The sequence below is a fragment of the Salmo salar genome, chromosome ssa06, assembly GCF_905237065.1.
Source record: "Salmo salar chromosome ssa06, Ssal_v3.1, whole genome shotgun sequence".
Taxonomy (NCBI): Eukaryota; Metazoa; Chordata; class Actinopteri; order Salmoniformes; family Salmonidae; genus Salmo; species Salmo salar.
Genome location: NC_059447.1, coordinates 10,960,197 through 10,972,439, shown reverse-complemented (window position 1 = coordinate 10,972,439; position 12,243 = coordinate 10,960,197). Strand labels below are relative to the sequence as shown.

General features: G+C 39.1%; 1 protein-coding gene across 1 annotated transcript in view; it reads left to right on the top strand.

Moving 5' to 3' along the window:
- LOC106594110 (protein sidekick-2) overlaps positions 1–12,243 on the top strand; it is a 416,824-nt gene that overhangs the window by 268,197 nt on the left and 136,384 nt on the right. The window contains exons 3-4 of the mRNA XM_045719726.1: positions 9,765–9,871; positions 10,189–10,336. Coding sequence (XP_045575682.1) covers positions 9,765–9,871; positions 10,189–10,336 — 255 coding nt within the window. The remainder of the gene's footprint in view (positions 1–9,764; positions 9,872–10,188; positions 10,337–12,243) is intronic.

Here is a 12,243-nt window from a genome sequence, read left to right as displayed (position 1 = left end):
TAGTGGAAGCAATAGGAAGTGCTAAATGAACCATTGCTCACGGTGTGATTTATAGGCAAAGTGATGAATTTGAGTCCGCAATTCAGAATTCCACTTCCTGTTACGATCTGTCTCGGGGTTTTGACTGCCATATGAGTTCTGTTATACTCACAGACACCATTCAAACAGTTTTATAAACTTTAGGGTGTTTTCTATCCACAAGTATTAATTATATGCATATCCTAGCTTCTGAGTTTGAGTAGGAGGCCGTTTAAAATGGGCACAATTTTTTTTCAAAAATCGCTGTAGCGCCCCCTATCCTAGGCGACCGTCTAGAGGTTAAGAACAAATTCTTATTTACAATGACGGCCTACCGGGGAACAGCGGGTTAACTGCCTTGTTAAGGGGCTGAACGACAGATTTTTACCTTGTCAGCTCGGGAATTCGATCCAGCAACCTTTCAGTTACTGGCCCAACGCTCTAACCACTTAATTCAGTTACTTACTTCAGTTACTTACTTCTGTAACTTACTTCGGTTACTTACTTCAGGTACTTCAGTTACAGGTAGTTACTTACTTCAGTTACTTACTTCAGCTACTACTAGTTACTTACTTCTGTTACTTACTTCAGTTACTAGTAGTTACTTACTTCAGTTACAGGTAGTTACTTACTTCAGTTACTCACTTCAGTTACTTGCTTCAGTTACTTCTGTTACTTACTTCTGTTACTAGTAGTTACTTACTTCAGTTACGAGTAGTTACTTACTTCAGGTACTTACTTCTGTTACTAGTAGTTACTTACTTCAGTTACTTACTTCAGTTACTTACTTCTGTAACTTACTTCAGTTACTATTAGTTACTTAATTCAGTTACTTACTTCAGTTACTAGTAGTTACTTACTTCAGGTACTTACTTGAGTTAAAGGTAGTTACTTACTTCAGTTACTTACTTCAGTTACTTACTTCTGTTACTTACTTCTGTTACTTCTGTAACTTACTTCTGTAACTTACTTCAGTTACTAGTGGTTACTTACTTCAGTTACTAGTAGTTACTTACTTCAGTTACTTACTTCAGTTACTTACTTCTGTAACTTACTTCAGTTACTTACTTCTGTAACTTCAGTTACTTACTTCTGTTACTTACTTAAGTTACTTACTTAAATTACTAGTAGTTACTTACTTCAGTTATTTACTTCAGTTACTTACTTCAGTTACTTATTTCTGTTACTTGCAGTTACTTACTTCAGTTACTTACTTCAGTTACTTACTTAAGTTACTAGTAGTTACGTACTTCAGTTACTTACTCTTGTTACTTACTTCAGTTACTAGCAGTTACTTACTTCAGTTACTAGTATTTTTTTTCTTAGGTTACATACTCTAGTTACATACTCCAGTTACTTACTCAGTTACTAGTAGTTACTTACTTCAGTTACTTACTCCAGTTACTTACTTCAGTTACTAGTGGTTACTTACTTCAGTTACTAGTAGTTACTTACTTCAGTTACTTACTTCAGTTACCTACTTCAGTTACTTACTTCAGTTACTTACTCAGTTACTAGTAGTTACTTACTTCAGTTACTTACTTCAGTTATTTACTTCAGTTATTTACTTCTGTAAGTTACTTCTGTTACTTACTTCAGTTACTTCAGTTACTTACGTCTGTTACTAGTAGATACTTACTTCAGTTACTTACATACATGAAGGGAACATTTTGGCATTTGCTGTATGATTGATGAGAAACTCCATATTGCAAATGTACGGTCCCTTACTAGATGTCCGCAAATGTTTCTAAAATTCGCGGACGTCGGCGGGCCGTGCACCGGGGCCAGATCTTCCGGGAAGTCACCGAACGAAGTCTCTCGGACATTCGGTTTCCGTTTTATAAAATTTTCAATTTTGGTCATTTTTTACCTGTCCCGGAAAATACCACCAGAGGGCGAATGGAATCATATTGCAAATGAACAAAACATCACCAATCACGACGTGGCCTTTTCTTCTAAACGGAAAAGACTTCGAAGACGAAACTTGGTGAGCATAGGTTTGGCATAATGGGCAGTTGGCCCCAAACAAGATGGAGTCGAGGCCTCAACGCTTTTTGAGTTAAGGCCATTTTTCTGGGATTCAAGGTCAAAAACAAAAATAGAGCGCTAATTTGACCGCTTCACGTCAAAGTATCTGAACCTACTGTGTCAGAAAAAAAAGAACCAGACATTTATCTATCGTAATTTAAGAGAAATCGTACAATGTACAATTGGTGATGTTCAAAAAAATTTATTTTTTCCAAAAAAGTTACACATCCAGTTGCAGCGTGTTCAGATGAATCCGATAAGGCGGGTTTCAGAGCTCTGATATTTCTGTGATTTTCTGAAATAACACACACTCATTCAACCCTCTGTAAATAAGTCAGTTCTTAACGTAAATACTTAAAACTCAATATTCTATAAGAGGCTAATACAAGGAGGATATGTGTTCACTTTCTGCTTCCTGTGTCAAACAGAAGTGCCTTAAAATGGTGTCATAAGGGCTGTTTCGAAGGGTTAAAAAGGTCATATCTTTCCACAACTTCATATTAGGCAACCCTCATGAACTGTAAATCAGTAATTTATCCCATCAGATTCCCAAGAAAAACTCTCACACACACACAGCTAGGATGGAGTGACATAGTGTGGGGCTCAGAGACATACAGAGCCTGCAATAGTTACCTTTGTTTGAATTATCAAAGAACCGTCAGACCTAGAGCTCTGAAACTTTAGAAACCTGTTCTATAGCTCAAGTCAATAGTGCGGTGAGTTATGTGGCTCTAGAAGGTTCTCAGACCGAGAAACAGCCTCGTACATTTGCAAGAACTTCAATTCATTTCGACCGTTACGAAAATGACGACATTTAGAAAAGTCCCAGAGTCGCAAGACTAGGTGCATTGAAACCGCCTCGGCCCATAGAGACGGACCCCAATGTTTCTGTCCGATAGCTCATTCAAGGACCCCGTAGCAACACCCAGAAGATTTTGATTTTCAGCACCAATTAAGGTCGCTGCTCGGGCTCCAAATGACCTATCGGGCTGAAACTTGGGATTCGGGGTCGCCTCACCTAGGCCTACAGATAATCTCAGAACTGGACCCGCAGCTAGAACATAACTACATGTTTTATGTTTTATTATGCTTTAAACAGAAGGCGCTGTGAATTATGGGCCTGCTCTGAAGTTGGAAAAAGTGAGTTGGAAAAAGTGGGTCTGGTGTCAGTTTGTATCAGTTTGGTGTCAGAATGATATCTAATTGACTGATGGACGGTGACTTTCTGGCTGACTTTTGTCCATTTGCAATATGTTTAAACAGTGATAGACCATCACCAAAATGACATTCTGAAATCAACACCATCGAGCGATGGAGAGGAACCAGAATCACTGCCCGGCCATCCCGAGTACATCGGGACAGTCAATTTTGCATTCCTGCAGTTTTTTTGAGCATGTCAAATTTGTGATGCTATATGCCCATTGAAACATATTGCAAATGGACAGCCGTGCGTCTGGTGATTGGAACGGGTTACCAGGATAATATTTTTATAATTGTTTTAAATGCCTTTAGGGGGTGCAAGGGGTCCACGGTTGGGTAGGGAGCACCCCCCATCCGTGCCCATCCAGTAGGGGGCGCCCCTAGTCATTTTGGACATTTTTCAAAAAACGTTAACCTGTCTATGATAGGGGGCAGTATTTTCACGGCCGGATGAAAACCGTACCCGATTTAAACTGGTTACTACTCTTGCCCAGAAATGAGAATATGCATATAATTATTAGATTTGGATAGAAAACACTCTAAAGTTTGTAAAACTGTTTGAATGGTGTCTGTGAGTATAACAGAACTCATATGGCAGGCAAAAACCTGAGAAGATTACAAGCAGGAAGTGGCCTGTCTGACAATTTGTTGTCCATCTGTTGCATCTCTATCAAAATTACAGTATCTGTGCTGTTATGTGACACTTTATAAGGCTTCCATTGGCTCTCTAAAGCCGCCAGAAAGTGGATTGGGGCGTCTCCTGTCTCTGGGCAGATAACAGCAGCAGAGTTTGTAAGTGGTCTGCCTGGTGACAGTGAGACTGGAGATGCGCATTCACGAGACCTCACCATTTTTCTTTCACTCTTTGAATGAATACAACGTTGTCCGGTTGGAATATTATCGCGATTTTACGAGAAAAATAGCATAAAAATTGATTTTAAACAGCATTTGACTTGCTTTTAAGTACGGTAAAGGAACATTTTGAAGATTTTTGTCACGAAATGCACTCGCGCGTTACCCTTTGGATAGTGACCTGAACGCACGAACAAAACGGAGGTATTTGGATATAACTATGGATTATTTGGAACCAAAACAACTTTGTTGTTGAAGTAGAAGTCCTGGGAGTGCATTCTGATGAAGAACAGCAAAGGTAATCCAATTTTTCTAATAGTAATTCTGAGTTTACTGAGCCCCGATGTTGGTGGGTGTCTGAATAGCTAGCCTTGATGTCCGAGCTATGTGCTCAGAATATTGCAAAATGTGATTTTGCCGAAAAGCTATTTTAAAATCTGACATAAAGATTGCATAAAGGAGTTCTGTATCTATAATTCTTAAAATAATTGTTATGTATTTTGTCAATGTTTATCGTGAGTAATTTAGTAAATTCACCGGAAGTTTTCGGTGGGTATGCTAGTTCTGAACATCACACGCTAATGTAAAAAGCTGTTTTTTGATATAAATATGAACTTGATTGAACAAAACATGCATGTATTGTATGACATAATATCCTAGGAGTGTCATCTGATGAAGATCATCAAAGGTTAGTGCTGCATTTAGCTGTGGTTTGGGTTTATGTGACATATATGCTTGCTTGGAAAATGGCTGTGTGATTATTTGTGTCTATGTACTCTCCTAACATAATCTAATGTTTTGCTTTCGCTGTAAAGCCTTTTTGAAATCGGACAATGTGGTTAGATTAACGAGAGTCTTATCTTTAAAATGGTGTAAAATAGTTGATTGTTTGAGAAAATTGAATTGTGGTATTTTAGTTGGTTTTGTATTTTTGTCACGACTCCCGCCGAAGTCGACCTCTCTCCTTGTTCGGGCGGCGTTCGGCGGTCGACGTCACCGGCTTACTAGTTGCCACCGATCGATGTTTCACTGTTTGTTTGGTTTTGTCTTTATTGTGTACACCTGTTTTGAGTTTCCCTAATTATGTTCATTATTTAAACCTCTGCATTTCCTGTTTGTCTTGTCGGTGATTGTTTGTCCGTTTAGTGTAGTTGGAGGTGTTTTCTCCAGACTATGTATTTTTAAGAGAAGATGGATTTAATAATTTTAGTAAACACGTTTTGGTTTACCTTCATCCCTGTGTCCTGCGCCTGACTCCTCCACTTCTCTAAGAAGATCCGTTACAATTTTGTGCCATGCGATGCCATTGGCGTTGGCTAGGGGTTCCGCAGGCGCTAGCAGAACGTCTGTCCTCAACAGGTTAACATAGGGCTATATATCATTTTGGCAGTATAAATGCCATTTGGACATGGTTCACTGACTTTTGGGTTTGGAAACCGACTTCCTTTGATCGTACATGGCAAATGGACAAACATCCTGATTTGGCACATTCAATATTTTCATATTGCATTTGGACATTTCTTATGGCATTTGGCCCAAAAAAAGTAAAAAAAAGTGACTTTTGACTTTGACTTTTGACTTCCTATGAAATCATATTGCAAATGGACAAAACATATGCTTTATGGACAAGTAAAAAAAAAAAGAATTATGTCAATAAAATATGACAAAAGTATGTTCATACAGTTCTTATACATGTGTAATTGACCCCAAAAATTGAAACAATTTCGAAAACGGTCCAGAAAACACTTTTTTAAGGGGTGGGGATCTTATCCCGTAGCCTGGCGCGCCTTCCATGTTGGGACCCATAATAAAAAAAAAAGGCCCTAAGATTTATGCTATACAACGTTTGACATGTTTGAACGAATGGAAATATATTTTTCCCCTCGTTCATGACGAGAAGTCCGGCTGGCTTACATCATGTGCTAACGAGACGGAGATTTTTGGACATAAATGATGAGCTTTTTTGAACAAAACTACATTCGTTATGGACCTGTGATACCTGGAAGTGACATCTGATGAAGAGAATCAAAGGTAATGGATTATTTACATAGTATTTTCGATTTTAGATCTCCCCAACATGACGTCTAGTCTGTATCGCGAACGCGTATTTTTCTGGGCACAGTGCTCAGATTATTGCAAAGTGTGATTTCCCAGTAAGGTTATTTTTAAATCTGGCAAGTTGATTGCGTTCAAAAGATGTAAATCTATAATTCTTTAAATGACAATATAATATTTTACCAATGTTTTCTAATTTTAATTATTTAATTTGTGACGCTGACTTGACTGCCGGTTATTGGAGGGAAACGATTTCCTCAACATCAATGCCATAGTAAAACCTGTAGTAACTAAATGCATGCATGCTATAATTCTGGGTGTTCTGGAGGAAGAAAAGGAGTTAGCTGGTTTGTTTTGGTGAGCCTGTTTTTGACTTGATAGACGTATAAATTTGTGCTTTGGCGTAAAACCTTTTTGAAATCGTAAAAAAGTGGGATTAAGAGATGTACGTAATTTTTCGAATATTTGAATGTCGCATTTTTTGGGGTTCAAATTGTGGCCACACGTATCGGGATTCATTGTCAAGAGACCATGGCGGGAAATTCAAAACTGCAAGAATCTAATAATTTCAATTTCTCAAACAATCAACTATTTCTCACAATTTGAAAGATAAACATCTCCTAAATCCAACCACATTGTCCGATTTCAAAGAGGCTTTACGGCGAAAGCATAAAGTTAGGTTATGTTAGGAGAGTACATTGAAAATAGCTGTGTGTAATGTTTTGTCAATTCAAAGACAGGCGTCACCATAAGCGGATAACCAGCTAGAATTATGCACCAACCTTTGACAATCTTCCTCAGATGACACTCCTAAGACATTATGTTACACAATACATGCATTTTTTGTTCCATCAAGTTCATATTTATATCCAAAAACAGCATTTTACCGAGCGGTGAAAATCAGATTTTTTTTTCTCTCAAATGCTTCCGGTGAACAACGTTACAAATCACAAAATTACTATTTCGATAACATTGGTAAATTATATTATTGTCATTCAAATATTCATAGTTTAACATTTCGTAAATGCTACTGCAATGCCAGATTTCAAAATAACTTTACTGGGAAATCACAATTTGCAATAAACCGGTGCTGTGCTAAGAACAATAGGCTAGGCTATACAGGTTAGCACCATCTTGTAACCATGTAATATCAAAATTACTATTGTCAATATTCCCTTACCTTTGATTCTCTTCATCCATCGGCAATTCCACGCATCCCAGGTCCACTGCAAATGTGGTTTCTTTCAACAAAGTTCATAATTGATGTCCCAATAACTCCAAGTTGTTAGCGCTTCGGTAGGCTACCAAAAAGTAGCGCGGGGGAGTCACGGCGAAAAGTAAAAAAAATAATCTATTTACATTGTTCAAACATGTCAAACGTTGTTTAGCATCAATCTTTAGAGCCATTTTTAACGTGAAACATCAGTAATGTTTCAACCCGACCTCTCCTGTGTCTTGAAAAACGTCTTCGAAAAATGTATCGCATCACATGATTGCGCAGGTGCAGCCAATAATGAAGTGACGACATCCCAGGGAGGTCAACTTCTCTTCCTTGTCATCCGGTCTCTGTTCATCATAGACGCTTCAAACAACTTTATAAAGATCGTTGACATCTAGTGGAAGCCGTAGGAGTTGCGAAATGAATCCTTTCTCACTATGGTATCTATAAAACAATGACACTAAATAGTACAGTCACAAAATTCAAAAAAAAAATTATCGATTTTTCACAGGTTTTTGCCTGCAATATGAGTTTTGTTATACTTACAGACACCATTCAAACTGTTTTAGAAAATTCAGAGTGTTTTCTATCCGAATGTGTTAATAATATGCATATCCTAGCTTCTGAGTTGGTGTAGGAGGCAGTTAAAAATGGGCACATATTTTTTTAAAATTTCTCAATACTGCCCCCGAGCCCCAACAGGTTATTAAGGGGGTGATAATTTTTCGGTAAAAAAATAATATTTTCAAAATTTTACTCTTGGGTCTTGACTTGTGTTACATTTACAATAACAAAAAGTTATGGTGGAGCGCGCTCGCCATCTATTGGATTTTTGCTGTTTGACACTTGGCATTTGCCATATGACATTTGCAATATGTTTTGAATGAAACGGCGTCCAAATGAGTGATATTGTACATTGTGTATATGTTTCATACGGTGCCAATATGTTCCCATTCATTTTTGTCCATTTCATGGGGGTCTTCCCTTACTTCTGTAACTTACTTCAGTTACTCACCAACTAGTAGTTACTTAATTCAGGTACTAGTAGTTACTTACTTCAGTTACTAGTAGTTATTTACCTCAGTTACTTACTTCAGTTTACTTCAGTTACTAGTAGTTAGTTCAGTTACTAGTACATACTTACTTCAGGTACTTACTTCAGTTTCTATTAGTTACTTACTTCAGTTACTTTGTTCAGTTACTTACTTCTGTAACTTAGTTCAGTTACTTACTTCTGTTACTTTTTTCAGTTACTTACTTCAGTTTCTAGTAGTTACTTACTTCAATTACTTACTTCAGTTACTTACTTCAGTTACTTACTTCTGTAACTTAGTTCAATTTCTTACTTATGTTACTTGCTTCAGTTACTTACTGCAGTTTCTAGTAGTTACTTACTTCAGTTACTTACTTCAGTTACTTTCTTCTGTAACTTACTTCAGTTACTTACTTCTGTTACTTACTTAACTTACTAGTAGTTACTTACTTCAGTTATTTACTTCTGTATCTTACTTCAGTTACTTACTTCTGTTACTTGTAGTTACTTACTTCAGTTACTTACTTCAGTTACTTACTTCAGTTTCTAGTAGTTACTTACTTCAGTTACTTACTTATCTAACTTACTTCAGTTACTTACTTAAGTTACTAGTAGTTACTTACTCCAGTTACTTACTTCAGTTACTAGCAGTTACTTACTTCAGTTACTAGTAGTTTCTTCTCCAGTTACATACTCCAGTTACTTACTCAAGTTACTTACTCAGTTACTAGAAGTTACTTACTCCAGTTACTTACTTCAGTTACTTACTTCAGTTACTTACTCCAGTTACTTACTTCAGTTACTGGTGGTTACTTACTTCAGTTACTTACTTCAGTTACTAGTGGTTACTTACTTCACTTTCTTACTTCAGTTACTTACTTCAGTTACTTACACCAGTTACTTACTTCAGTTACTAGCAGTTACTTACTTCATTTACTAGTAGTTTCTTACTCCTTTTGCTTACTCCAGTTACTTACTCCAGTTTCTTACTCAGTTACTAGTAGTTACTTACTCCAGTTACTTACTCAGTTACTTACTTCAGTTACTGGTAGTTTCTTACTTCAGTTACTTACTCAGTTACTTACTTCAGTTACTAGTAGTTACTTACTTCAGTTTCTTACTTCAGTTTCTTACTTCAGTTACTTACTTCAGTTCTAGTAGTTACTTACTTCAGTTTCTTTCTTCAGTTACTTACTCAGTTACTTACTCAGTTACTAGTAGTTACTTAGCCACTACATTCTGTACGTTGACGAAAAAGCCCAAGCTATGTGTCTGTCACAGTAGTAAGTATTGACTATGACTAATAGCTGTGCCTGGTGTTTATGTGTATGTTTATGTGTGTGTGTGTCCATCCGTTAGGTACCTTATCCCGTCTCTGGACCGCTCCCATGCTGGGTTCTACAGATGCATCGTCAGAAACAGAGTAGGAGCTATCATGCAGAGCAGCACTGAAGTACAGGTCGCCTGTAAGTAGCTGTCCGTTGTATCTCTCTCTGTATCTCTCTGTATCTCTCTCTCTCTGTATCTCTCTCTGTATCTCTCTCTCTGTATCTCTCTCTCTGTGTATCTCTCTCTCTCTCTGTATCTCTCTCTGTATCTCTCTCTGTATCGCTCTCTCTCTCTTTCTCTATCTCTCTCTTTATATATATATTTTTTTCCTTAAGATTTTCCTTCCTTATTACTTTCTCACTTTTTGTCCGGATGACTTTCTATCGCTCTCGCTTTCCTTTTCTGTTCCTACACCAACCCCCTCTCCCTAACTCCCCCTCTCCCCCTCCCCCAGATATGGGTGATTTTGTGGAGGGGGAGCGTTCCCAGACTGTGTCCCAGGGAGAGGCTGCTCTGATCCAGGCTCCACGTATCCACAGCTTCCCACGACCACAGATTACCTGGTTCAGGGACGGACGCAAGATACCCGCCAGCAGTCGCATGTAAATTCAGCTAACGTTACGTTGTGTGAGCGTGCTGGGAGGGATGGGGTGGGGGGCAGGTAATTTGTGTGTGCAGGGGGGGGGTTGTGTGTATATGTACTGTTTACTATACCAGTTTAAACCCCTTTCTCCCTCTATTTATGTGAACCTGAAGTAGAGCTATGTGTGTGTCTGAACACTGTACCGCAGAAGCAATATCCTTCCCTTTCCACTGGAGAGCTGCTGTGGGGCAGCTTTAGGATAGGTTCAATATCTACGATGGTTTATCAATTACTGATGAACCTACATACAGCTGTCTGATACTCAGTGTTCTCACTGATCAAGGCTGTTCTTATTCAGGCTGTATGGTTTTGTGTGTGTGTGTGTGTGTGTTGACTCTGCAGCAGGCATGCATGCAGGGATGATTGAAGGATAGAGAGATACAGGCAGAGAGGCAGGCAGCAGGGTGTGTGTGTGTGTGTGTGTGTGTGTGTGTGTGTGTGTGTGTGTGTGTGTGTGTGTGTGTGTGTGTGTGTGTGTGTGTGTGTGTGTGTGTGTGTGTGTGTGTGTGTGTGTGTGTGTGTTGAAAGGCAGAGAGAGCAGCAGGCAGCAGAGGCGACAATTAGACCAGATGGACAAAAACCCTCTATTTATGACCTGCTCTGACTGACAGTATGTCACTGTGTATAGAACTGTGTGTGTGACAGAGACTTGTAGACAGACAGACGGACGGACGGACAGACGGACGGACGGACGGACGGACGGACGGACGGACGGACGGACGGGAGGGAGGGAGGGAGTGAGGGAGGGAGGGACAGACAGTAGCTGCTTTCTTTAATACTTCAGTCTCATTGGGATTAATGGACTGCATCAGACAGAGACAGACGGGAGAGATTTCTCAGAATCTACCTCTTGTTTAATCATCTATCATTTATCTCCATGGTCCAGCAACATGTCAAACTGACGTGAAGACTTCAGACATTTACACACAATGATATTCCCCCTACGCGTCCTCGACCAGAGGGAGAAGTGGGTTCACTACCTAGTCTAACCAGCATGTCAAGAAACTCCTAAATGAGACCAGGGGTATGTTCCAATGGGCTCTGGTCAAAAGTAGGGAACTATATAGGGTGTCATTTGGGACACAGACCAGGCGTGGAGTGAAACATGTTCAGTAGAGATAAAGACTAAAGAGATGGTGGAATGGACAGTGGAATGGTGAAGTACAGGTTATTCAGTGTTACAACCTCCTGTTTTCATGCTAGAGCCTGTTAGGCAACAATACAACCTCCTGTATTCATGCAAGAGCCTGTTAGGCAACAATACAACCTCCTGTATTCATGCTAGAGCCTGTTAGGCAACAATACAACCTCCTGTATTCATGCTAGAGCCTGTTAGGCAACAATACAACCTCCTGTATTCATGCTAGAGCCTGTTAGGTAACAATACAACCTCCTGTATTCATGCTAGAGCCTGTTAGGTAACAATATAACCTCCTGTATTCATGCTAGAGCCTGTTAGGTAACAATACCACCTCCTGTATTCATGCTAGAGCCTGTTAGGTAACAATACCACCTCCTGTATTCATGCTAGAGCCTGTTAGGTAACAATACCACCTCCTGTATTCAAGCTAGAGCCTGTTAGGTAACAATACCACCTCCTGTATTCATGCTAAAGCCTGTTAGGTAACAATACAACCTCCTGTATTCATGCTAGAGCCTGTTAGGTAACAATACCACCTCCTGTATTCAAGCTAGAGCCTGTTAGGTAACAATACCACCTCCTGTATTCATGCTAGAGCCTGTTAGGTAACAATACCACCTCCTGTATTCATTCTAGAGCCTGTTAGGTAACAACACAGCCTCCTGTATTAATGCTAGAGCCTGTTAGGTAACAACAGGACCTCCTGCAGCCATCAGTGTAAGGTT